Source organism: Martes martes, assembly GCF_963455335.1.
Source record: "Martes martes genome assembly, chromosome: 1".
Taxonomy (NCBI): Eukaryota; Metazoa; Chordata; class Mammalia; order Carnivora; family Mustelidae; genus Martes; species Martes martes.
The window spans coordinates 174,655,938-174,683,691 of NC_137888.1; the positions used below are offsets into that span (position 1 = coordinate 174,655,938).

Sequence of the window (27,754 nt, forward strand, 5' to 3'; positions counted from 1 at the left end):
CCAAATGGAAATGAAAAACCAATACTAATTTATCAACTTTCTTTTGAGAAATTAAAGAAAAATTATGCATTTTCCCACTTTGTTTAGCTACTTCTTTTCTAATATTAAAAAAAAAAAGGTTAAAAGCCATCTAGCATTTTCATTTGTAATTAGATATGCATTACCCACTTAACACATACTTCACAATTATCAGAGACTTTACAATTTCCAAATGAGTTTTTAAGTGTTATTTTTAAAGCTTCTTTTCCTGGTCTTAATTTCTTTTTCAGATATAAATGTACCTTATCACCATATCATCAGGATCGTGTCTGTTTTTGAGTTTCTTATGTATGAAAAAATTTTAAGGACATTTTAAGCTGATCAAAGATGTCTAATATTATGGCTTTTACCTGGATACCTTTCCTGTTGTGCTGTGACTGTGGTTTTTATTCATGTGCATTCCGTTTTACTTTCTCTATCTAAAAATATATATTTAAAAATTATTTTGAGATGGAGATATGAGAAATTCTGGTCTGTTGTAGGTTAAGTGAACTTGGACAAGTAACAGAGTTTCCCTACCTTGAATTTCTCCATCTGTAAAACACAGTTTAGAATAGCTTACAAGTATAGAATAAAGATGAACGGCATTGTAGATATAAAATCCTTTGCATTCCTCAGGAAAAAAAAATTATGATGATTGTAAATGCCTATATTTTTAGCCCCTTAAGATGAATTATTATTGCATTTGAACCTTGAGTCCTCTAAAATCATCCCTCTGATGTAGAGCAAGAATTCTTTCACCCCATGTTACAAGTGTGAAAACTTAGGTTTGGAGCATCCCTAAATATGTGTAGTGTGGTTTTAATAATATTAGTAATATCATTAATGTATCAGACTAATATTTTTATAGGAAAAGTGGCATTTTCAAACTACATTTTATAAACAACTTCAAAATCCTTGACTTTATTCAAAATATTTCCATTGTTCTGGGGATAAAGACTGATGTCCCAACCATCTATTACATGATGGTTGCATAGCCAGGTCTCCACTGAACAATCCATTAACAACTCACAGTTACCCTTATCCTCTATGTTTAATAAGTATTTGTCCTGATACCAATGCTATATGAAGTAATGTTAACACCCCATTTTATGCATGAATTAACACTTGTGCACAATGTCACATTGACTGGAGAATATTCTTCAAACACAGGCAGTTTGCCTTTGGTGCCTCTGCCTAAAAGCACCACAGTATGATGGATTTTTGCATGTTTCTTTGGCATTTCATCGTTTCACTCAATTATCCCATTGTTTAAATTGGGCTTGGATATAAAGGGATGGATAGCATCCCTTTATTTATTTATTTGGAGGCAGGATGTACCTGCCTCCAAATTATTTTTCAGCCTTTTCCTAGAAAACTAGTCATTTTATAAAGATGGCCTTTTGCACTTCTCTTATCATGCCTGGTCTTTTGTCAATATTCTTGTATCTCCTTCAGTACTTGGGCTCATTCACGCATCTGCATTTCCTCTTGGATCTACTTTCGACCTGTAAGTTTTTCCATGCACTTGTGTCAGGAACGCAAACTAATATTTCACGGCTTAATTCAAGCCACATTGCCTTTGGAAGACTTCTATTGCCCCTTTCCCAATCCAGGCAAACCTTACTATTCCCAACTTTGGGCTGCACTATAGGTTAAATCTACTTCTCTCACTTCACCTGGTATTTTTTTAAGGGGGTTCAGTAGGCCGCAGGGATGTGGACTTTACATTCTGACTGCATGGGATTATATATATATATATATATATATATATATATATATATATATTAAAAGATTTTATTTATTTATTTGACAGACAGAGATCACAAGTAGTCAGAGAGGCAGAGAGAGAGGAAGGCAAGCAGTCTCCCCGCTGAGCAGAGAGCCTGATGCAGGGCTCAATCTCAGGGCCCCGGGATCATGACCTGTGCTGAAGGCAGAGGCTTTAACCCACTGAGCCACCCAGGTGCCCCCTGACTGCATGGGTTTAAATTCTGACTCTGCCACTTAACTATTTGTGTGATATAGGGTGAGTTACTTAATTCTTCTATGCCTCAATCTACTCATTTGAAAATAACCTCATTGGTTTATTGTGAGGCTTACTGGAGTTAATTTATGTAAAGAGTAGAACAATTCCTGCTCTATAATACATGCTATAGAAATGTTAGCAATTTCTTTCTTTCTTTCTTTCTTTCTTTCTTTCTTTCTTTCTTTCTTTTTTTTTAATTGTGCTTAAGGTTTCAGCTATCTGCTCTGTAAAGACAGGGAATAGCTGTTTCTTATCTATCGTTTAATCTTTAGGCCCTAGCACAGGGCTAGATGCATATAAATAAGGTGTTTTCTGCGTGGTTGGTGGATGAATAAATGAGTGGTCAGTTAGGACGTTCCAGTGTAGCTATCTTTCCCTCTGCAATAATGGGACAACCTTATTTGAAATGGTATCTGTGATTAAATATTAAATAGTGCATAACCAAAAATTCCTATTCATAAGTTTTATCCCAAATGTTTATCTTTTCATTAGTAGAGCTGTACTATTACAAGAATCTCAAAAAAAAAAAAATACAGCTCAGTGAAATCATAGTTTTATTTCAAAACACCTATCTTTTTTTTCTCAAGGCTGACATTTTAAACAGCAATGACAGATGCAATGTTCTCTCACACAAGTACAGAGTAATTCATTAACATACATATGAAAGGAAGAAGTCTACATTCAACCTTTACTACCAAAGTCCTTGAGAAATAAAAGAAATTCAAAGCAGCTACAAGTGTAGCTTGTAAAAAGTCAAACTGGTTTTATCATTCAAGAACACCAGGTTGGTAGTAGGAGCTTTTGGTAACTCGACATGTGCTGAATTTGCTTTAGGGTTGAGGTTGGGGGAAGAAGAGCTTAAAATAGAAATTTACCTGACAATCTGAAATGACAGAATCTTATGTAGAAGAACTGAAGGGGACTTTTGTAATCAAATTATTCAAAACACACCTTTTTTATAAGTCCACAGAGATGAATGTCTTGTCTGGGTAACATGACTGGTTAAGGATGGATTTGATTTAGGAATACATTTTATAATAGATAGTTTTGTATATATGGGCTGCATTTTAGCATGGTTTCATGGTGGGATGAATCAGGATGAGGCAGAGTGTTACAGTCTGAGCCTAAAATAAACTCTGAGGGTGTTTTTCAATTGCTGAACATCAGGTTAAAAGTTACAAACAAAAGCCATCAATTATCTAGTGGTATGCACCTACAGAGTCTTTCCCAGGGACAGGTTGGGTTCTGAAAGGCTGTTCATAGTTCATTTGTTCTGAAGGTCAAAGTGACACTATGCAATTGACTGCCAACCAGTAGGAAACAGAGTGGTTGATACAATTTTATTTTGATGTATAGCTTTGTTCTTACTATAGAAATTCATATGAGTAGGGCTTCTGGACCTAATTTTTTTTTTTTTTAACAATACTTACATCAAATATCTTATATTAAATGTTTAGTGTCTGTCTTACTTTGGGTCCCTTAGAAGCAGAGCCTGAAGCAGACATTCAAGTGTATGATTTAGGGGCTGAGCACTCCCTTGAGAAAGGGAAGGAGGGAAGCAGAAGAGAGCCTGGGACGGAGCTAAGCAAGAAGGGGTTGGTTCTCAGCTCTTGTCCGGCTTCAGCCTGATCCCATAGGGAGTCCGGGGTATAAACTCTAGACCAGGTGCAGCTGTGGTCATTAAAAGCTGAGGATGGGCACACTGTCCACTAAATAGGATCTGGACAGGGTTTCAATAGCATCTACCACCAGGCTTATTGTGAAGCTAACTGTCCTGAAGATATGGCTTAATATTTAGGTAATTACTATACCAATGGCAAATTCAACTAAAAAAAGCAGCACACGGGTTTTGTGTGGGGACTGTTTGGGAAGGATACTGTAACATGAAAGGCATGCCCTCAGGAATCTCAACTTTCATACTCAAGTTTCATTTGGTTCTCTAACAATAGACCCCTAAAAAGCCCCAATCTCAGTGAGCCTCAGGCTTTTAATCTGTAAAATAGGAAAAACAATAGCATCTATCTGCTATGCCGGTTGCCTGGCTCAAGAAAGTTAACATATGTCAAAGCACCTAAAAGTCTTGAAAACAAGAGAAGAAGGAACTAGTCCAGAGGAAGTTTTAAAATGTAAGTTAGAAGGTTTTTCTATGAGTAACTATAGCAGTGTGAAATATATACATGTTTGGCCAAATTGAGGGAGGTAATTAAAAGTAGCAAGAAGAATTAGAGCTATCATTTCACAAATGCCTATAAAGCACCGGGGCTTTGCAATCCAGGTCAGTATCTTGTGGCTGAAGCTATAATTTCCACTGTATACATTTCAGAACAGAGGCTTACTATTGTCCAGAGGTGGCCTGATTTTACCACTAGATGTTTGACAGAGATAGAATTTGAACTCGGATCTGTCTGTATCAAAAATCTTGGTATTCAGCTACCATTGTTATACAACCTACTAAAATCCTTTAGTACCAAAATGGGCATTGTTGGAAATTTATGAAGGTGGTGGTGAGAAATTCAAATTAAACTGAAGATACAGGTCATAATACTTTAGGAACTTTCAATTTGGCTAGAGACTAGCATTCAGACTCTATTTGCTGTGTAAAAAGAATCAGAACAGATACTTAATAAGAAAAACTTCTCTTTTTCTTTTCTTCTTTTAGAATTACGATGGAGAAAAAATTCCACTGAATTCTGATGATATTATTTTTAAAAATAGTAATAAAAGACACATAACATAAAATTTACCATTTTAATCATTTTAAAGTGTACAATTTAGAGGAACTGAACACTCAGATTATATAATCATTACCACCATTCATCTCCAGAACTTTTCATCATCTCAAACTGAAACTCTGTATTAATTAAACGCTAACTCCGGATTCTTCCCTCCACCCAGTCCCTAGCAGTCACTGCTCTGCCATCTGTCTCTATGAATTTGCTTTTCTAGTTACATCAGATAAGTGAAATCATATAATATTTGTCCTTTTGTTTCTGGCTTGTTTCATTTAGCAGGATGTTGTGAAGTTTCATACATGTTGTATCAGACTTTTATTCCATTTTATTAAAGTTGGATAATATTCTATTCTATACACACACACACACACACACACCCCCATACACACTACGTTTTCTTTATTTATGTTGATGGACATTTGGGTTGTTTCTACCTTTTAATTATTGAGAATAATGCTGCTGTAAATCTGGGTATACAAATATCTGTATGAGTCCTGCCTTTAATTCTTTGAGGTACATATACAGAAGTGGAATTGCTGTGTTATGTGGTAATTTTGTTAAATTTTTTTTTTGAGGAACTGTTATACTGTCTTTCACAATAGCTCTACCGTTTTACATTTCAACCACCAAAGCACAAGCATTCCAATTTTTACACATCCTTGCAAATATTTATTTTTCCAGTGAGTGTTTGTGTTTTAATAACAGCCATCGTAATGGGTGTGAAGCAGTATCTTTTGGTTCTGATTTACATTTTCATAATGGTTAGTGATGTTGAGTGTGTTTTCATAGGAAAACTTATTCTTGACCAGGCATATCCCTTCTACCACTTTTTCTCTTGTTTCTCTCTCTCTCTCTCTTCCCTTTCTCTCTTTCTCCAAGAATAAACATTTCTCAAATTGTCTATAGATTTATATGTGGATACAAATGTAATTTCTTTGGATGAAATTACAGAAAATCTATATTGCAAAAATAATACCTTATATTTTAAAATGAGATTAGAATAAAGGATTTGTAAATAGAGGCTCCTGGGCCATAAGTTACCAACACTTTTTTGATTCATTTCTAAGATCCTCATGTAAACCACCTTGAGGAAACTGCAGAGAGCTATACAACATTGGGTGGCAAAGTTAAATCTGGCATTTTCACCTTTTCTAAAGCCTTACTTTACTATGCAGAATGAACAACTGACTTAAGTGAGTTCACAGGGTACTTACAAGACACAGGAGATGGAGGGAAATAATTCTAAATTACTAAAACGTGCTGGTTATGCTTAGGGTGGTTCAAATGAAGAGACATAATTACACTCAAGTAAATCTCTCCCTCGACCCAGCAGGAAACATTTCAGGCATACTGGCACCACAGCAGGTTCTGGACAGAGAGACAGGATGGTGTGGTTTTTGTTTTTGTTTCCCTAAATTTCAGATGTGGAACCTAAAAATTCCTTCCTTAAGTTTGCAGAAGAAACATCAGTTAATGGATATAGGCCAGAACTGATTTCTCCCACTCATCCAAATAAAAGTATATAATTTCTTCTTAATATAAATTTTTTCTCTTTTTTTTAGCAAACATATTGTAACATAGAGAGGCTCCTAGTTACACGTATTTTTTTTTTTTTTTTGAAGATTGATTTATTTATTTGAGAGAGAGAAAGAAAGCACAACTGGGAGGGGCAGAAGGAGAGAGAGAGAGAGAACCTCAAGCAGACTCCATGCTGAGTGCAGAGCCCAACGCAGAGCTCCATCTCATGACCCTGAGACCATGACCCCAGCCAAAACCAAGAGTTGAACACTTAACTGCCACCCAGGTGCCCCTAGTTACATATATTTTTTAAAACAGAAGGGTAAGAAATAATAATGTAGGGAATTTAAAAATACATTTTTCTTTAAAAAGGGGAAGGAGAAGAGGAAATCTATGGTTTTGTTAAGCATAGTGCATTAACTTCAGGTATAGGTATTCAGTTATTGTCATGAATAGATAGAATCCATAGCTCTACAGACACTCAAGGTAAAACAAATAATTGTGCTGTATGAATTTTCCTTTACCAGAAAGTCAAATTTATCCTATGGAATCTGATCCAAGTCATGTGTATGTTCTAGAGTCATATCCTATTTAAGCAGGAGAAATAATCACTGTGGCAGGATCATTCAAAGTGTCTGCAGCAATTATTTATTTCTACAATATAAGTTTCTGATCAGCATTTTGTTCTCTTTTATTTTTCCAACTGATGATCTTAGGCAAAATGCAGAAATCAAGTATTGTGATTACCTTTATCTTAAGTTTCAAAATCACCACCAGCCTTTGTTCATGTTCCACTTAGCTCCATAAACTTTTGTGTTAACTTTCTATTTCCACATATATAAACACACTCAGATACATTTAGCAATGCATGCGTGTACACACATGTGTGTCTGTGTATATATGACCACATACATATATGTGTGTGTATATGCCTATATAATGCTTGTGTGTATATACATATAACTGAATACACACATGCACACACATGAGCACACACACACACATATTCAGAAATAAGACCATGCCTAAAATGGCCAACATAAGGGGAACTGTATGTGAAGCAAGGGATCTTTGGAACACAAGACCTGCAATGGGAGACAGACTTAATTATTAATTTGTGTATCTATTCATGACTACAGTAGTTCTGCAAGATAGGATCTGGACATGTATTTTATTAATAAAATTTCAAAACAATTACTTTTTCAAAGTAACAGCAGAATATGCCTTTCCATGAGCACCCAAAGGGTTAGCTGCTAATTCTTTGGCCTCCTGATATATCCTCTCAAGTGGGTGGGATGGAGGAGGGGTAGGGGGAGGAGGTGTAAAGAGAGAAATTGAAAAAAAGAAAAAGAGAAAAATTCAAGGCTTCTCTCCCATCTACATCAACAGATATAATTACTTTCAATCAAGGCTATTCCTGGATCCAATATGAAACATTTCTGTCCCTGGAAACACTACACATAAAGGATATAAGAGGCAATATGTCTATTGTTCATCTGCTAATACCCTCAAATGTCACCAAGGTAATTACCTGGATGACATTTATGTGATGCAGCTGGACATTGTTACAGTTAATATAAAGCCTGCCTTTGGCAACCACTTTATTTCCACCTACATCAAACTGTGGGTGCATAATCACTTTTCCTGGGAGAACACCCACCTCCCCCAAAAGACATCTCTACCCTTAGCTTTTCCTTCCTGTGTTCTGAACACTAATATATAATGCAAAAGAAGAAGAAGAAAGAAAGAAAGAAAAAAATAGTAATATGTCATGTATCTTTTTCTTAATATTTATATCTGGAACTTTTAGAGATGTTTCTAAACATAATTTATAAAATATAATAACACTGGTATTTCCTTCTTTTTTTAAAGAGGATTTTGATTATACCCAAGAGTCTGAATTCACAAAATGCAGTTAAAACTTTTTACCTCCATAAATCAATCACTCTCAAAGAACAATGATTAGGAAAGCCAGATTTCTTTTCCTAATATGAATAAAATACACAAGGATTAGATTTCCCCCCACAAACTCACATGCAAATTGGAGCTTTGCCTTCCGACTCAGAATCGTCCCTAGAGTGTTGGTGGCCAGACACTGGTACATGCCAATATCTTGATCTGTATGGGGGCTACTGATTGCCAAACTGCCTCCATCCAGCCTGTGGTGATAACTCATGGTAAAATCAATATCTGTGCCATTTTGTTTCCACCTTCAAGGGAAAAAAATTAAATCATGTTATAATATACAGAGTTGACCACTCCTAGTCTTAAAAAACATGTGGTTGTGACTGCTAGGACCATTTACATATGTGTGTATAAAAGTAATTGCTAGGACTATTTAAAACAACAACAAACAACAAACATGGTTACACGTGGAGATAATTTTTCAGTTTCACCAAAGATGATTGTCTTCAGGAGCTCAGTGATATTAATAATTAGGTTACTTGAAAGATCTTCCACTCTTTATGAATTACAAACATACTAAGTGTGTACAAACAGGCACTATAACTCTTGACATGAGAAGTAAAACTGAAAGATTCAGTGAATAATACTGGCCATTCTATTACTTCAGTGACTCATCAAATGACACACACCATACCTGAACCTCCACAACTGATACTAAAAAATTGGACATTGAAAATGATTTAGAGATAGAAATCCAAGAAGCATTTATTACAAATGGGATGAAGAAAGCCAGCAAAGATTTTCCAATGCCAATTTTAGGTTGATAACAAAACAATAATAACCTATTTTAGAACATGATTGTCTCTGTTCATCTCTTACTTGGAAAATTAATCACGCTGAATATATTTCAACAGTACTTAGAAATGCCAACCTAAAATTGTACTTTAACAAAACAAATGCAATTTGGGAGGTTTTTATTTTAGGCAGCAAAAAAAATCTCTTGGCTTACCTATTAGTCAACAATCCTTTAGTACATGAATTAAGTAGCAGAAGGGTCTTACAGTTATATTTATTTTTGAAGAACTGTAAGATGTTTTATAAAATTCCATTTGGTCATTTTAAGATGAATGAATACCCAGTAATTATCTCTAACCAAACCTACTTCCCCCACCTTTCACCCTCTAACTTTTAGAAAAACAAATGAAAGGCTTTACCTTATAGAACATAGCTAATTTCCAAACTATGTGTTTCCAGAATCTGCGCCAGCTTTGCTGTGATTTTTCCCTTTCATGTTAAGATCATATTAAAAATATTTTGATGAGGATGGCTAACTATATGAAAGAAATTACATCTTACAATATTGTTCCAAATGTCATTGACTTTCTTAAGAACATCTTGAAAAATCCAATGTAGAGAGTATGGCAAATGTTTACCATAGTAGAAAAGAAATACAAACTTAGGTAATTCTCCACCCTATCAAAGATGAGAAGTGACTGACCAAATATCAGATCAATCAGAGGTTTTCAGTCAACTTTGAAATTGTTTAGCCAATTCTTATGTACCTCAATTTCTGTTTAATAAAGAGAAATTGAAAGACAACAGCCAAAACCAGTGTATTTCATTTGCCTGAACTTTGTCAAATTTTTTTTCTAGAGAAATCTGTACGGTTTTTTTGTTCTCAGTGTTAGGAGGAAAAAAAAAATAGAGACATTCTCTTTTTTAGGCCTATCGCAAGACTCTAATATTCTTCTCACCAGCTCCATAATGCTGTCTTTCACAATTTGCTTACAGGGCATGATCTTTGGACCTCCATGTTCCCTTTCATTTTCAAAGCAAAGGATATACCACACTTAGTTTGCCAGCTCTCTTTAATTTTGGAATCAATCGCTGAAATAACTGCTGTCATCATTACATGCTCCTAATTAAGCTTGGTAATTGTTTTTCAACACAAATTCAAAGTTGTTGGCTTAGCTGCAGCAAATGAATTTTTCACAGTATCCCCATAATCGTTCTAATCACTATGGTACAATGATTATTAAACTGTGCATATAGATCAGGGGTTCAGCCCCTGGTGTGGGCTTTGTCCTAATTAATATGTTTAAATCAATGGAGAAATAGTATTAATGAATTCAAGTGATTGTCATAAACACGTTACTGATAGGATTGTATACCCAGGAGAATTTTCCTACAATGCAAAGTAGGAAATATGCTTTAAATGATTATTTTCAGCATCTGCATTAATATCATATTAATTCCAGGAAACATAATGAATTTGAACTAAAATCTTGACCTTTTTCTGGAGAACCTCCTTCAATATTAAGTGGTTAAGCCCTGTATCAAGAATATAATGGCTGGAGGCTATGTTTGTTGTTATTAGATGATATGTGTGTGTGTGTGTGTGTGTGTGTGTGTGTGTGTGTGTTTCAGAACTAGGCCTTGTTTTAGAATTATACTGAGTGCTTGTTAAAAGTGCTTATTTCTGAGCCCATCCTTAAACTTATGAAGGAGACATCCAAAAACCTAAATTTGTAACAGTCTCTCTGGGTGATTGTAATGTGCACTAAATTTGACATCACTGCCCTTGTGAAAAGAGTCCTTGGCCTAGCTTTGACATTCCCTTCCTATGTATCCCTGGATGAGTCATCTAATTTTTCCCAAGTCATAGCTATCAATTTTAAATTTGCACAATAATATATATCCTGCTTTATCCCTTGGAGTTGTTAAGAAGTTGAAGTGAGGAAATGAATGAAAAGAATAGAAGGGCCGAGTGACTACTGCTATGACTTTTAGTCAAAGAGGCCCGACCTTCTCAGACTTAAGAATGTCTTCATGACTAAGGTAGAGCAGACTAAATTAGAGGAAGGAACTTCCTGTGCTGATCAGGTCAAGAGGAGATCTGTCAGAAATCTGTTATGACATTCAAAGACTTTCTTCTGATAGAACATATCCAACACAGAAATCAATTACGTGTGTGTTGCTACATTTTCCCAAATAAAATAAATATTCTGAGCTGGAATAAGCTCACTGCCATCTGATTATATTAGACTTTTAAGTATAAGCAATTCTACCCATGTACCAACTTTGGGTAACCCATTTTCCTTCCCTTTGCAAAGCTTCCTCTTTAATTCTCATATGTTACCTGGTCCTTAAAAAAATTAGGAGCAATTCTTTCCATCGAAAGATTTGTTCACACTTGCCTCCCATTTCTGTATCTTTCACACTTGCACTAAAATCCTGTTTGTGAATGTGTTCACTCCACTGGAAGTAAGTGACTGGAAGACAAGTTGCTTTCAAACTATTTCCAAAGTTACGCTTTAGATATTGCTTATTTTCCCTCATGATATTTCTTTCCCTCAGGAGAAATTACTAAAAGAAAGAAAACATGTGTGGGTGGAGGGATGGGGTCACTGGGTGCTAGACATTAAGGAGGGCATGTCATGTAATGAGCACTGGGTATTGTATAAGACTGATGAATCACAGACCTGTGCCTCTGAAACCAATAATACATTATATGTTAATTAAAACAATAAATAAATAAATACATAAACTTCGTGAGGATGGGGGAAAATAATAAAAACAAAGTAGAAAAAATTAAAAAAGAGGCTTATGGATCTCTGCCGGCCAGCCGCAGACTATTTATTTTATCCACTTAACCACTGACCACCTTTTCTCACTTAGTTGAACTGATGTTTTGATTCTGATTCTGCTTTTCTCCCTCTCTGTGAGACTGTGAAACTTGGTATTGAGTTCTTTCCAGCCACACGATCTTCCTTGCTATTTTTTGGACATTGTGATAACCTAATTTAAAAATTGATTTTGGGATGCCTGGGTGGCTCAGTTGGTTGAATGTCTGCCTTCATCTCAGGTCATGATCCCAGGGTCTTGGGATCAAGTCCTGCACTGGGCTCCTTGCTCAGCGGGTAGCCTGTTTCTCCCTCTGCTTGTCACTCACCTCCCCCCTCCACCGTGCTCTCTCTCTCTGGCAAATAAATAAATAAAATCTTTTTTAAAAAGTTTAAAAATTGATTTGAATAAGCCAACTAGAAAAAATATGTATGAACCCATCTGGGAAGGTTGAATACTAGGGAATATTAGATAATATTAATGAATTATTGATAAATTTTTAAGTACGATAGTAATATTACACTATGTCAAAGAAAAGTGTTCTTAACTTTGGAAATAATATACTCAATATAAAAAAAAAAAAAGGAAGAAGGAAAACATGTCTTAAAATCAACCCCATCCTTCCTTTATGGATAAGGAAGCTGATGCCAGGAGACAGAAATTATTGTTCCAAAGTCATACATTAAATATCCGAACTGTGACTAGAAATGGTTAACTCTTGATTCTAATCAAGGGCTCTTTCATATGACTTCACAGTATATTCAAATTCTCTCAAATAATTCAGAATGTCTATCATAAAGATTTTCCCTCTATTACACACATGTGTGCACTCACACACACACACAATCTAAGGTTAGGAGTGAGTCCCTTTAATAAAATTTAAGATAGAAAGGGTCATATTAAAACTAAAATTTCACATTTTGTTGCTAATGTGCATTATCTGAAATATCTTTGCCCTTTGCTTTATTATCATGGAAAGTAGGTCTGAGTCTGACATTTAAGCATTAAAAACAGTTCTTTTTTCACTCTTTTCCCAAAACCTCTTGCCTATGAGTGTTTTATGCTGTAATATTAGAGATGAGCTAAACCAGGTTAAGGGGATTGAAAGTAAGAAGCTAAATTACCTGTCTTTAGCCTCCTAATTTACAAGTCTCTTAGAAACAGAACCCTTTAACAACAGTGAAATATGTAGTCTCTTCATTCAGAATATTTCTTCGTAAGTAAAAACTAATGAGCAAATTGTCATGAAAACCACTACTTTACATCTTTCTGCCTGTTATAAGCCAATTACATAGCTATATGACTGACTGATGATTTATCTTATCTATACTTAACTAATATTTCCTATTTTATAGGAATTTAGATACACTTATCCTCTTCTCTAATAAACCCTACCAATGGTGATGTTCAAATTAGCTCTCAAAAATAAAATTACAATTTTAAGTATTAAGTAACTGTGAAAAATGTATTAATCAGATTTTTATATATTCAACCATATGTTGAATTAAATAATACCAACTACTGTTTAAGGAAAACAAACAAACATACAAACCCTGAATTGAGAGAACTAATTTATAAAGTAAATGATCTTTAACTAACTAATGGGCTTCATTCGTTTAGGTATGTTACAGATAGGGAAGCTTTAGTAAGTAATGAGAAGACATAGCTTTTCATTTCTTTTGTTGTAAAAAAAAGAAATGCAGAGGTAAGGACAAGAAAATACAAGGTGAGAGTTGTCTCTAACTTTGTGCATTTAAGCCATTTATTAAATTAAGTAGACATTTTAAGATCAAAGTAATTATACATATAAGTATGATATTTCTAATGCAACATAAAAAAGTAGGCAAAACCAATTTCTTTTGCTAAAATAGACTGAAATTGTTACTTTCCATGTGCTTTGATTTACTTTCACTGCTAAAAATTAAGACTTCGAAAAAATGCTTTTAGAACACAAAACTATAATAGTCATTTTAATATTTATTGTCTTTTCTGATATTCACATTGCATATGCAGTTCTTACCAACAAAATATCCTTATTATTTACACAAGCATGGTGTGTGTGTGTGTATATATATATATATTTATATTTAATATATTATATTTTAAAATATATATTTATATATTTAAATAAACATATATTTATATTTATTTTACATATATACACATATATTTAATTTTGTGACTTCTATTCACAATGTGGATCAAATTCCGCCTTTTTTTTTTTTTTTTTTTGAGAGAGAGAGAGCATGTGCACATGCATGCATGCTCGGTAGAAGGGCAGGGCAGAGGGGTAGGGAGAGAGAATCCGAAGCAGTCTCCATGCTCAGTGGGGGGACCCATGCGGGGCTTGATCTCATGACCCTGAGATCATGACCAGAGCAAATTAGGAGTCCAACACTTTGCCTACTGAGCCACATAGGCAACCCTCTGTTTTTACTGTAACCTTGTAAGAAGAAAAACATCACTGACTTTTTTCTAGTTATTCTACAGGTAATATGTGAGAAACAAACACAATTTTTTTCTACTTGCCCAGAAAAAAACATCTTTTTCTGCCTTAGAGGTACATCGCTGTCTTCAGTATGTACTTCTAAAATCAGAGTTTTTTGGGCAATGTGACTGGCCAGTGGAGTCACAGGAATTGACCTGATAAAGTAAAATTTATAAAATTGAAAAAAATCTGATAAAAATTGTTTAGGGGAACATTTTCATAGTCACTGTATATGGGGAAACTGAGCCTGTAGCCCCAAATTGGGGGAATAAGGCAGCTTCTACTGCAGAGCCTTTCAAATTGAAGAGGAAAATCTTTTCCTTTCCTTGCTTTTCCTCCTTTCTATTTCTTTTTCTTTCCCGCTTTCTTCCTATCTTCTTGTGATTCTTTCTACCTGTCTATTTTTCCCTTCCCTCTCTCCCTCCATCTTTGGGTTCCATTTCTTTTCTCTTTTTTTCCCCCTTTCCTTTCTTCCTTTATCCTTCTTTCTCTCTCTCTTTTATTTTTCCTCTCTCAACTCTAGCCACAACATAGCACTCCATGACACCAATCTCAAGAATAACTCTTCTAAGTCATCTAATGAATAAGACAGAGTCCTGGGCTGGGGGTAGGGTAGTTATCACCTGGAAAGTGTCATGAAGGAACAGTTGAAGATACTGAAAATGCATGCATCTTTATTTGAGTGGTGGGCACCCAGCTGTACATCTATGTAAAAAAATCACAGACTGAGCTGCGCCCTTCAAATCAGGTAAGTCTAAGCACTTTATTGTATGTACATTTTACATCCAAGACAAAGAAAAAAAACCAGTGTGGTGCCCAGAGCTAGGACTTTACCTATAATGGGGTGAAGGATAACCACTGGCAGCACAATTCAGGATGATATCAGATTTTGATAAATCCAAAGGAAAAATAACATCTTGTGGCTCCTGGGTAAAAACAGGATGACTCAAGAGACCAGCACCTGAAAAGAGAAGAGTGAACACCATGTGAAAATATTTGATCCTGGTTTGAATCCAACTCTGTATTCGATATCGACAATATACATTTTTTTTAAACTTTTACTTTGAAATGACCTCAAATAAATAGAAAATCTTGTAAGAATAGTACAAAGAAATATTTTTTTCTGAACCATTTAGAGTAATTTTGCAAACCAATGCCACATCATCCCAAAAAACTTTTATATTTTCTAAAATGGGCATTCTTGTACATAACCACAGTAAAACCATCAAATTTAAAAAAAAAACAAAAAACAACATTGAGCCCCATTTCAACATTTTCCTAATGAAATCTTTTATAGCAAAAAGGATCCAGTCGAGAATCACAGTTTTCATTTAACTGTATCTTTTTAGTCTTCTTCAGTGTGGGACAGTTCCATACTCTTTCCTTGATTTTTCTGCTTTGACATCACCGAAAATTACATGGCCGGAATTTGGTAAAGTTTCACTCACTCTGGGCTTGTCTGTGCAGTCAGCTACCAAAGACGGGTAGTGGACCGGGTAGGAGCTGTATGTTGAGGGTACAGGTAATAAAAGGGTCTATAAAGACTTTAAAAAAACAATAATAAAACCAGTGAAAATTGGCTCTTCTTTTAAAAAACTATCACCTTGAAGAAGAAATATTTGCAGCCAGGCAAAATAAATCATTTTGTTAGCTTTATTTTCAATTATAATTTCAGTTTAGTCCATAAATAACCTAGAAAGAAGACAGGTTTTAATTCTAGCCTAGTCAGTTATCACTACATAATGGTGGACAATTTACTTAACTCGCAACTGTAAAATAGCAATATTCAGTCTTATGTGTTTGTATTGTTGTAAAAGCGAGTTGAGAAAGAATGGACTGAAGATGCAATACAGACTCTTTTTACCTCAACAGCTAATGAAACGGGCAAGAAATTATAAATGCAAATAAACAACAAGTAAACAACAGAAATGAACAATGTCTGAAGAAGAAAAGGCACAAATCCCAAAGCTATTGACTTTAATTGAAACAAAGAAGCAAACAACACAACAGTGGTGCAGTAGAAAGTGTTTGCCCTGCTCGCAGAAGTGAATTTTTGACTCCTTAATCTCATCCTCACCTCCAGTGAGATTTATTGGTGAAATGACAAAACGCTGAGAACTCTCATAACAACCTCTAGTTCTGGAGTTAAGAACATTTATATAGTGTATTTTAATCCTTATAATCATATGTAATGTATTTTAATCTTTTTCCTCCTCACCCAGAAGAGGAATGACAGAGCTTATGGTGAGCAGAGAGCGAAACAGAGAAGTTGTGAATAGTAAAGCTGACTGTATTGGACAGACTAATAGGTTCATGCCTAAACACTCACTTGGTAAAACTTCTAGAGTCCAGCTCTAATAAACAATATATCTGCCTAGGGAAGTATAACCATGACTCCTCCACCAATAATGTTGCTACACACCACTTATAAATACATAAACAAACAAACAAATAAATAAAACCCTTAAAATAGAGAGAAGTACCTAAGTCTTCTAATAAACATTGAACTTCCCTCAATCCCATCATTCCCTCAAGTTACAAAATGTGGCTACTCATGATGTATCCAGCTTCCAAACTGGAGCTAAGAGGGAGAAAAAAAAAGGTCTCATATGATGAGACAAAAGTTATGAAATATCCCTCTCTAAAGTGATACATGAATTGTCTGTACACATTTCCTCAGGTCTGAGTAAATGAAAAGAAAGGGAAGAGTAACTATGCAAATATATTGCAGTAATAAAAGTGAAAAACATAGTATGCCAAAGATAGACGGAATACCAATCTAGGAAATTTCTCAAAATTATTTCATGCTGTAGAGTAAGAAAATGAATTCAGAAAAAGCTAACATAACTCAATGGCAATGAAAATACAAACAATAGGATCAGATAAATCAGGAGGTTGCAAATATAAGGATACAAATTGCAAACCAAACAGCATCACTAAAGAACTAATAAATCAATTGAATAGGTAAGAAACAAAACAGACACTCACTGAAGTCAAATTACGACATAAAGGGACATTTCGAGGTAACTGTAATTAATGAAGTTGAAAAAGCACAGATAAAAAGCAACTGAAAAATAGGCAATGAATAAGAAAGATAAAGATGAACAAACATAAAATCTTTGATGTCATTGAGATAGAGAATAAAACAAGCTTACCAGCAGCAGATATTATAAAGAAAATTTCCCATATATTTAAAGAATATACCATGTTTTAGGGACATTTAAGAGAAAGCACTTAATACCAAGACATAGTGATAGTTAGTTAAGTGATCTTTAATGAAAAGCTTAACAAGACCAGGTTGAAAGAGAGGATCAACTAAAAGAGTGGAAGAAAATATTAAATTAATCTAGATTTTAAGATGGTAGCCTTCTATACCAGAAGACAGTGGGCAAGAACGTGTACAATATTCTGAATAAAAGGGTGACGCCTCTATTATCATCCACCATATATCTTCAAGGTATAATGGCATTCAACATTCTTTATCATAAAAAAAGAAACCTTCAGGGGACTGTAACGTAAATGACTATTCTTAAAGAAATGACTTACCAATGAAATCTATCCAATTAAAAATGAACCAATACATAAATCGCAAGAAAGGAGGAATAGGAAGCACTTTGAATATATATAAATATAAAACTAGTACTTAAAACCCATTTTATTTTTAGTTATAGAACAGAATATGAAAGCTATAAACTTGGATAATATAAATATAATAATATATTTAGAAAAATGAAGGGTCATAACAGATAGAAATGTGTGAGCGCTAAGGTGCCTGGATGGCTCAGCTGGTTAAGCGTCTAACTTTTGATTTCAGCTCAGGTCATGATCTCAGGGTCCTGGAATTAAACCATGAGTCTGGCTCTTCACTCAGCATGGAGTCTGCCAGAGAATTTCTCTCCCTCTCTGCCTGCTCCTCACTCTTCCTCTATCTCTCTCACTCTGTTTCTAAAATAAATAAATCTTCAAAAAAATGTGAGTGCTAATATCATCTTTTATAGCAAAGAGTTAAATGATAAAAATACATACATAAGTATATACAATTTTTAAAAGCATAAACACTCTAACCATTTAGTATTATTTAGTACATTTTAGAGAAATCTTTTAGAAAAACAGAAATATATATATATATATATATATCTTTGTTGACTGAAATAATTTCTTAGAAGTTCAAAATTCTCTACATTTTTATTTTTACTTTCACTTTATTCTCTTCATTTTACTTTGTTTTTACTTTTGATAAACTAAAATTTAATTCTCATATTAAAAGTAGTATCTATGGTATGATCGCATTTTTTTTTTAAAGATTTTATTTATTTATTTGTCAGAGAGAGAGAGAGGGAGAGAGAGCGAACGAGCACAGGCAGGCAGAGTGGCAGGCAGAGGCAGAGGGAGAAGCAGGCTTCCTGCTGAGCAAGGAGCCCGATGCGGGACTCGATCCCAGGACGCTGGGATCATGACCTGAGCCGAAGGCAGCTGCTTAACCAACTGAGCCACCCAGGCGTCCCGTATGATCACATTTTTATAAAAGGATTGTTCTATGCATTTATCTATCTACACATTAATCTATATTCTCTGTATTTAGATGCACAAAAAGATTGCTACAATTTTATAAAATTTTAATAATTTTTATTTTGGGGCAGAGTTTTATTTAGGATAAAGGTTTTCATTTTGCTTGCATAATTTTTCATAGTTTGAATATTTAAAGTGAACATGGAATACACCAAAGAAAATACAGTTGACTCTTGAACAAGAGTTTCAATTGTGTCGTCTACTTATATGCAGGTTATTTATAGTACAGTATTGTAAATGTATTTTCTGTTTCTTATAATTTTTCTTAATAACTTTTTTAAATTAAAATTTTTTTTGAAATTTATTTATTTGAGAGAAAGAGAGAGAGAGAGAGCACAAGTGGGATGAGGGGCAGAGGGAGAAGCAGACTCCTTGCAGAGCAAGGACCCCAATGTAGGACTTGATCCCAGGACTCTAGGGTAATGACCTGAGCCCAAGGCAGACGCTTAACCAAGTGAGCCACCCAGGCACCCTAATAACATTTTATTGTCCCTAGCTTACTTTATTGTAAGAATATAGTATTTAACACATATAAAGACAAAATACATGTTAACCAACTGTTTATGTTATCAGCAGGTCTTCTGGGCAACAGTAGGCAGTTGCCCAGTTAAGTTTTGGGGAATCAAAGGTACACATGAATTTTTAAGTGCATAGGGAGTCGGCAACCCTAACATCCATAGTGTCCAAAGATCAACTGTAACAGATTTTCTTTTTAAATGAAGGAAAGAAAGTGAAAATAAATAAGTTGAGGTGGTAATCTAAATTTTAATGGTAGGATATAAATGGCTTTTCTGTTCTTTTTGTAGAAATTTCCAAACACCCTCCTCCCCCGCAAAAAGAAACCTGCCTAAAATAATGCATATTAACCACCTAGCAGAGTGCCATGCACAAAAGAGGCAGACAAGAAATTTTCATTTATTTACCTTCCTTTACTTTCACTCTAAGATAAGCACTGTTCAAACTTCATATAATCAAAATTTGGGGTATAACTTGACTTAATAGTACCTTATATTTGGGATAGTGATTTGTGGTTTTCAAAGGATCTTTATTCATACCAATTAACAAACTAAATCCCTGTGGTACCCTTTGTAAGACACATTTTCATTCCCATTTGGTAGATAAAGAATTTACAACTAATAAAACAAAGCATTTTGTAACAAACTGTGGTTTATTTTGGAAGACACAAAGCTTGCCGTAGTGAATTATCATCACTTGGTATTTTTTATTCATTTATATTTGCTATGATCAATATTTTAAGAGCTTGAGTTCATACCAGTGAAAAGTCTAGCTTATCAACTAATTGGTCTCTTTTAGTAAATTTTCAGGGTTTTTTTTCCCAAGACTGTAATGGAACGGTTAAATAATAGTATACTTTTGTTGCTTTGTTTATACTGTCAGAAAGCAAAGACAACATTGGTTTTCTATATAAGAACAATTAAAACTGTGACAATATGATATTAAAACCAAGAAATCAAAATGCTTTTTCAAATACTTTTACTTTAAGAAGGTACTAGAGGTTAGGAAGAGTGTTGACAATAATTAAATAATTGTATTGATAATACCTACTATTATAAAATCACCTGTGATTATAAAGCTACTCTAAAATTGCTTTACTTGGAAGTAAAGCAAGAACTCTGCAATAAAGGTACACTGAAAAATAAATACTTTTATTTTTTAATTTTTATTTTAAATTTAATTTTAATTTATTTAAATTTAAATTTTAAAATTTAATTTTAATTTTTAATTTTAATTTTTATATTTTAATGGTAATTAAAAGAAAACCATACAGTTGTTGAAAATTACCATAGGTTTCCATCCCAGTTTTCTTCCTCTTTCATCTTCCGTGGAATTAAAACATGTATATTCTGTGATCTAATACGAGATTAAACCTACCAGTGTTGAAAGTTCGTTGTTATTCCCCTGAATATTAAGAACATTTGATTGTATCTAAGGCAGTCACATTCTTGCATCTGTGAACAGTTCCATGAAACTGTTCATGGAAAATCAGCTCTTAACCCATGTTATAAGTCATGTCATTTTTCATAGCAAAAAGTCAATTTTTTTTTATAGCAAAAAGTCCTGTTTGATTTACTTTACCTTTGTGGCCATGGGTGAATATTACCTGCTGGGCTGCTGTGTTTTTCTCTCTGGTAACAAGCAAATACTAAGACATGGTAGTCATAGATTGTTACTTGAATAGAGATGAAGCTTCAGGAATATTAGAGCAATCCATTTTCTATAAAACTCATGAAGAGTTACAGAACACGAGTCTGTATAGACAGACTGAGACAGACAGAAAGACAAGCAGTAGAATGATGGAGAGAAAGAATAACTGAATAAAGAGTGCCTTTATTCTCTGAGATTTTTAATCTTTCGTTCCAGTTTTCGGTGAGACCAGCCTTTGGGTTCTATTAACCATCAACTCTACTAACTTCTGTTTTGGCAAAGAGATTTTAGAAATACAGATTCAAAACAATAAACAATAGAATGAAATCACTGTTGTGCTGCTTCTCCTCTCTCTAGGACTATGAAAGCATGAACAACATGCTTTGTCAACCATTTGTTTTCAGAAGTTATTAGGGGCAAATTCAAGCATAGGAGAAGCCTCGTATCTAAAAGAACACAGAATTCAAAAATGTATTATCCATGGTTTTACTTAAAACTCATTGTTTGGACTTGGGCAAATTTCAGATTTCACAGAGGGGCAAGAATATATATCTCCAAGGTCACACCCAGTTAGAAAGTTCCTGGGATTTTTGTGTCATAATCTTATCCCTCCCAATATAGCTCACTACCCAGGCTCCTGGCACTCCCTAGATGTCTTCTACTACAGAAGTGTGATTTCTAAAATCATTTTTGGGGCACCTAGTGGGCTCAATCAGTTAAGTACTGACTCTTGATTTTGGCTCTGGTCATGATCTCAAGGTCATGAGATTGAGCCCCATGAAGGGGCTGCATGAGATTCTCTCCCTCTCCTTCTGTTTCTCTCTCCTGCTAATACATGGGTGTCCCCACTTCTCTCAAATAAACAAATAAATAAAATTTTTAAAAATTTTTTTCAATTCACTAAAAATAGAACAACACAAAAAATAAGTAAAGTTTGATGATATGTTAACCTGGTTTTACCAAAAAGGAAATGAAAACCAGGACATGTAACCAACGTGACTGCACAGGGCTCAGCTTAGAAGGGCCCCGCATTTCTGGTTTGATGTTCTGAAGCACAGCCTTAACACTCTTAATACTGTTAGTCATAAGTTTGAGTTTTGTAAGTGAAGCCTGATGAGTCTGGTGAGCACTGAGTGCTTGGTGCCTTGGCTAACACTTGGTGCCTCCCACCACCACCAAGTCTGCCTCTCCAGAACCCTATATTTTCAGAATGCACCATGCCCTGCAAATTATGTAGTTGGTCCTGACTAAAGCTTATAGAAGTTCAATGATTTGCTCAAGATCACACTGCTAGTGAAATTCCAGAGTTAGCACTCAAATCCAGGTTTGACTTAAAGTCCAGGGTTGCACATACTACAGTATAACCATTTGAGTTCTGCATACTTTCAGGACTAAAGAGGCTCTGTCCTCTCTGGCTTTGTTTTCTTTCCAAGCCTTCTTGTTAGTTTCCAAACCACACTCTTAAGTCTGTTTAACCTAACTTAGACTACAGTCAATAATGTCTTCTCAGAAATTTAGGTGCAGAAGGAAAAAACATTAAGGATTGCTCAGAAATTTGGTGTTTTTCAAAATGAAGGAAAAAAGAAAGGTGGTTTTATAGCTAAGAAATACATATTATTCACACTTGCAGATGTTCATTTTCAAGAGTCTTTGTGGCTTACAGGTTTAGCTGTCCAGCTAAACAGATATACTGTTGTGGCTGTATAGTGAGGGCTGGGTTGGAGAAACTGAGTTTTGGAAACATTGGCCTTTAAATTCTAATGAAAAGAGAATTTTGCTTTAACAATGGTTTGATGGTAATCATTCTACAAATATATTTTAAATTAGTTCAAAAGTAGGTTCCCATGTTTATTGCAGCATTATTTACACTAGCCAAGACATGGAAACAACCTAAGTGTCCTTCAGTGAATCAACAGATAAAAAAATGTGGTACATACATAGATGGAATATTATTCAGCCATAAAGAAGGAAATACTGTAGTTTGTTACAATATGGATAAATCTTAAGATCTTTATGCTAGATGAAATAAGCCAGACAGAGAAAGACAAATGCTATATGATCTCACTTATATGTGGATTCTTAAAGGACTGAATTCATAGAAACAGAAAAGTTGGGAGAAAAGGGTGGAGGTGGGGAGGAGTTGAGAGAGCAGGGAAATAGATAAAGGCTGTCAAAGGGAACAATTTCCTGTTATAAGATAAATAAGTTTTGGGGATAAAATATATAGCATGATGGCTCTAGTTAGTAAGAGTATATTGTAGGGGGGCGCCTGGGTGGCTCAGTGGGTTAAAGCCTCTGTCTTCGGCTCAGGTCATGATCCCAGGGTCTTGGGATCAAGCCCCACATCAGGCTCTCTGCTCAGCGGGGAGCCTGCTTCCCTTCCTCTCTCTCTGCCTGCCTTTCTGCCTAATCGTGATCTCTGTCTGTCAAATAAATAAATAAAATCTTAAAAAAAAAAAAAGAGTATATTGTAGGGATGCCTGGGTGGCTCAGTCAGTTGGGTGTCTGCCTTTGGCTCGGGTCATGATCCCAGGTCCTGGGTTCCTTGCTCAGCTTTGGGTTCCCTGCTCAGCGGGGAGCCTGCTTCTCCCTTTCCTCCTCACTAGTGCTCTCTCTTGCTATCTCTGTTGCTTTCTCTGTGTCTCTCTCTCTCAAACAAATAAATAAAATCTTAAAATAAAACAAAACAAGAGTATATTGCATATTTGAAAATTGCTAAGAGATTAGATCTTAAAAATTCTCAACACAAAGAGAAAAAAAACTGTTACTATGTGAGGTGATGAACGTGCTTACTAAATTTGTGTAGTAATCATTTTACAATATATAGATATATCAAATCATTACATCATAAACCCTAAACTTACACAATGTTATATATCAATTATATCTCAATAAGTTGGGAAAAAAGGCAGAGTTTCAAAATAGTTTTAAATTCAAACCTTAACTAGAATCAAGCCATACTTTGAAACTGGCATTTGTTTTACAACCTGGATAATCAGTGAGTCCTTATTCAAGCAAACATCCAAAATGAGGAGGAGGAGTTTAATATCTACCTGACAGTGGCCATACTTGATATTCTTTCCTGCAACAGACATTTATTTGGGAAGACAATTTTTAACTGAGAAACTACTTTGAACATAACAGAATCATTCTGGTTATTTTTATATCAGACACTCTAAGCAGAAAAAACTAATGGTATACATCGGTATACAATGTATACATGCACACCTACAGTATTTGGTCCTATCAGACATTGATAGTGACCTAGTGATTAGAAGGCTGAGCATTAAACCTGCCTGGGAAGTATATGACACATCAGAAGTGGTACACAGATCATAAAGTAAATCATAGTAAGAAGTGTGCATTACCATATATTTTATATTTTGTTGATCTCTGCAGTTTAAAACCAAACCAAAACACAATTCTACATCATTGCTTAGTTATATATTGCCAGTAGACGGTAATAAAATGTAACATAAATAAGTTCAATGAAGTTTTATTAGCTCTAATCATTTCCTGAACCTTCTTCAGGTGCTGATAATATAAAAATAAATAAATAAATTGCACTCAAGGAGCTTATAATCAAATAAGGGCAAATGGGGAATGTAGTAAGTACCAGGGATAAAGTTGAACTTGTACATGAATTATCTTACTTTATCCTTACAAGAACTCTGACATGTAAATTCTAATATCACCAATTTAAATGTAAAGAAATCGAGGTTTAGAGAATTAGGTAATTTGCTCGATACTGAACAGTTAGAGTGCTGGTATCCAATTCTGAATCTAGGCAATCTGACTCCGGAACACACACACCAAGTCACTGTGATATATAGTCCAAAAAGGGAAGCAGACATGAAAACAAATAACTGACTGGAAATATTACAGGATAAGTGTTATATCAAAAGCATAATTATACTTTTAAGGAAGTGCAAAGAGGAAGTGATTAATTCTGCCTAGAGGTTAAGAAAGACTGACAAAAAAGGAATTTTTTGAGCTATGTGTAAAACAATTAGAATGAGAATGCCTTTGAAAGGGAAGGGTGTAGAAAGGAAATTCTAAGACTAGCTTAAATAAAGATATGAAAGTATTTGTCACTCAAAAAAATATAACTAGTTTGGAAGGTAGGAGAATAATGGAATATAGAAATGGAATGGTATATTTAGAATATTTTGAAGGCCCTTAAATGACATTACAGAGCTTTGAACCTGATGTGTTAACAGTTAGAAAACATGGAAGTGTTTTCAGTTTTAAGCAGGTATGTGACATGCTTAGATCAATGATTAACTGGAGGAAGGACAGGGGAAGAGAACCACGAGTCAGGGAAATTATTTATCAAACATTTGAAAACACTGAGATAATTGTGGCATTGTCAGTAGGAATGAAGAGACTGAGAACAATGTCAGAGCTCTTTTGAAGTGTTTCGAGGCAATACCAACAGAATGATGTAACTGCTTTGAAGTTAGAGATGAGGGAAAGTGAACATTAAAGATTCCTCTGAGCTAGCTGTGATGGATGAAGGCAAGAATGCACTTCTGTAGGCATCCTTAACTATTAAAGGAAGAAGGAGAAAGAGAAGGAGAAAGACGAAGGCACTGAGGACGGATGAAAGGAGGTGAGAAAGCAGCTACAAGTTCAGTTCATTATTTATTGATTGATGGAACAGGCATTTATTTGTGGGATTACCATTTGCAAAAACGATCTTTGGGTCTGGAAAATATAGCAACGAAAAAAATCTGCTGATAAGCTGCTCTAATGGAGCCTGTATTCTAATTGCAGAAAGCATAAACTAAGTCAACAAGTAAACACGTGGTACACAAGATGGTATTAAGTGCAATGGAGAAAAATAAAGAGTAAGTGAGCTAGGAGTTCTGGGCGAGTTGGGGTGTTATTTTATAAAATATGGCAAAGGAATATATCACTTATTTGGTACATCTGAACAGGGAGTGGTTAGCTTTGGCAAGTAGGGATAATGGGCCAAATAAGACAAAGGGAAAACATACCGTTATATTGTAGCAATGTAGAGATCACTGAGCACTTAGCAAGAATTGAGTAGAGTATGGATCCTGAATGGAGTATGCTCAAGGAGCAATGTGAAGAGAGGAAATTGAGACAATAAGTATGAAAAAAAATTATAAGGAGTTTTTCCATGAAAGAGTCCAGAGAATTAGGGTAGAAGAATGCAGGGTCAAGGGCACATTTTGTTGAGATAAGATATGACAACACATTTGCATGCTTCTGGACATGATTCAGTACAGTGTGAACAAGATGATCCGCAATAGGATGTCTGGGTGGCAGGTTGGTTAGTGTTGGTTAGTAGATGGTTAAGTGTCTGCCTTCAGCCCAGGTCATGATCACAGGATCCTGGGATCAAGTCCTGCATTGGGCTCCCTGCTCAGCGGGCAGCTTGCTTCTCCCTCTCCTCCCTGCTTATGCTCTCTCTCACTATCTCTGTTGCTATCTCTGTCTCTCTCAAATAAATAAATGAAATCTTAAAAAAAAAAAAAAGGAAAATACTGTATTAAAAAAAAAAAAAAAAAGATGATACACAATAGAGGAAGATAGTATCTGGAGTGATGCTGTTGAAGAAGTGCCAGAGGAGGGATCCAGTCTCTTTGTAGTGAGTGGCTTTAGAAAGAAAGTTTTCTTCCAAGGTAAAAGGAGGGAAGGCATAGTGTATAAAGACAGGTAGAAAATATACTGATACATGTGAGGTTGAAAGCTTGTTAAAATTATCTTCTATTGGGGTGCCTGGGTGGCTCAGTCAGTTAAGCGGCTGCTTTCTGCTCAGGTCATGATGTCAGTGTCCTGGGATCGAGCCCCACATCTGGCTCCCTGCTCAGTGGAGAGCCTGCTTCTCCCACTCCCTCTACCTTCTGCTCTGCCTACTTGTACTCTGTATCTCTGTGTCAAATAAATAAAACCTTTAAGAAAAATTACCTTCTGGGGGCGCCTGGGTTCAGTGGGTTAAAGCCTCTGCCTTCAGCTCAGGGTCTTGGGATCGAGCCCCACATCGGGCTCTCTGCTTGGCAGGGAGCCTGCTTCCTCCTCTCTCTCTCTCTGCCTGCCTCTCTGCTTACTTGTGATCTCTCTCTCTGTCAAATAGATTAATAAAATATTTAATAAAAAATTATCTTCTGATATTTTCCTTACTTTCTTAGGAAGGAGGAAGAAATATTATTAGCTGAGACAGATGATGGGAGAGGAAGTGCGGGAAGTTTGAGAGGAGATGACAATGTGTAAAATGATCATCAGGAGAATGGAAAAGTGACAGAGCAGAGAGATGTGATAGGCCATTATTACAGGCCAATCATTTGTGAAAGATTTCAAAGCCGACACAAGATTATTAATGGGTATTCTGTCCAGTGCATTTTGGGGGGTTAACTCTGCCTTTCAATGGCTTTCATCCATTTTACAAGTAAGTAAGAGAAAACTGTTAAGAATGCAAATGATTCTTAAACACTGAAATGCAAATTGAATTGTGCCCAGTACAATGATATCATTTATTTCTCTTGTGGATAAACCAGGATTTTGTTTTATTTTTTGTATCATCACTCATGAGATATCATTGGCATACCATGAAATTTAGCCATAATAAAACCATTTTGCATCCATTTATAAATCCATTTTACCATTTCTTACTGCCTATGCACACATGGTTTTTGAATTCTGCTTTGAACAAGTTGCAACATTTCACTGGTTCCCACA

At 35.1% G+C, this 27,754-nt stretch overlaps 1 protein-coding gene across 4 annotated transcripts in view; it reads right to left on the reverse strand.

The window, feature by feature from the left end:
- CNTN6 (contactin 6) overlaps window positions 1-27,754 on the reverse strand; it is a gene marked incomplete at both ends in the record, with an annotated part of 232,208 nt that overhangs the window by 152,119 nt on the left and 52,335 nt on the right. For all 4 annotated transcript variants that reach the window (XM_080821633.1, XM_080821634.1, XM_080821632.1 and 1 more), the window contains 2 exons: window positions 8,332-8,507; window positions 15,149-15,275. In XM_080821633.1, the coding sequence (XP_080677759.1) occupies window positions 8,332-8,507; window positions 15,149-15,275 (303 nt within the window). The remainder of the gene's footprint in view (window positions 1-8,331; window positions 8,508-15,148; window positions 15,276-27,754) is intronic.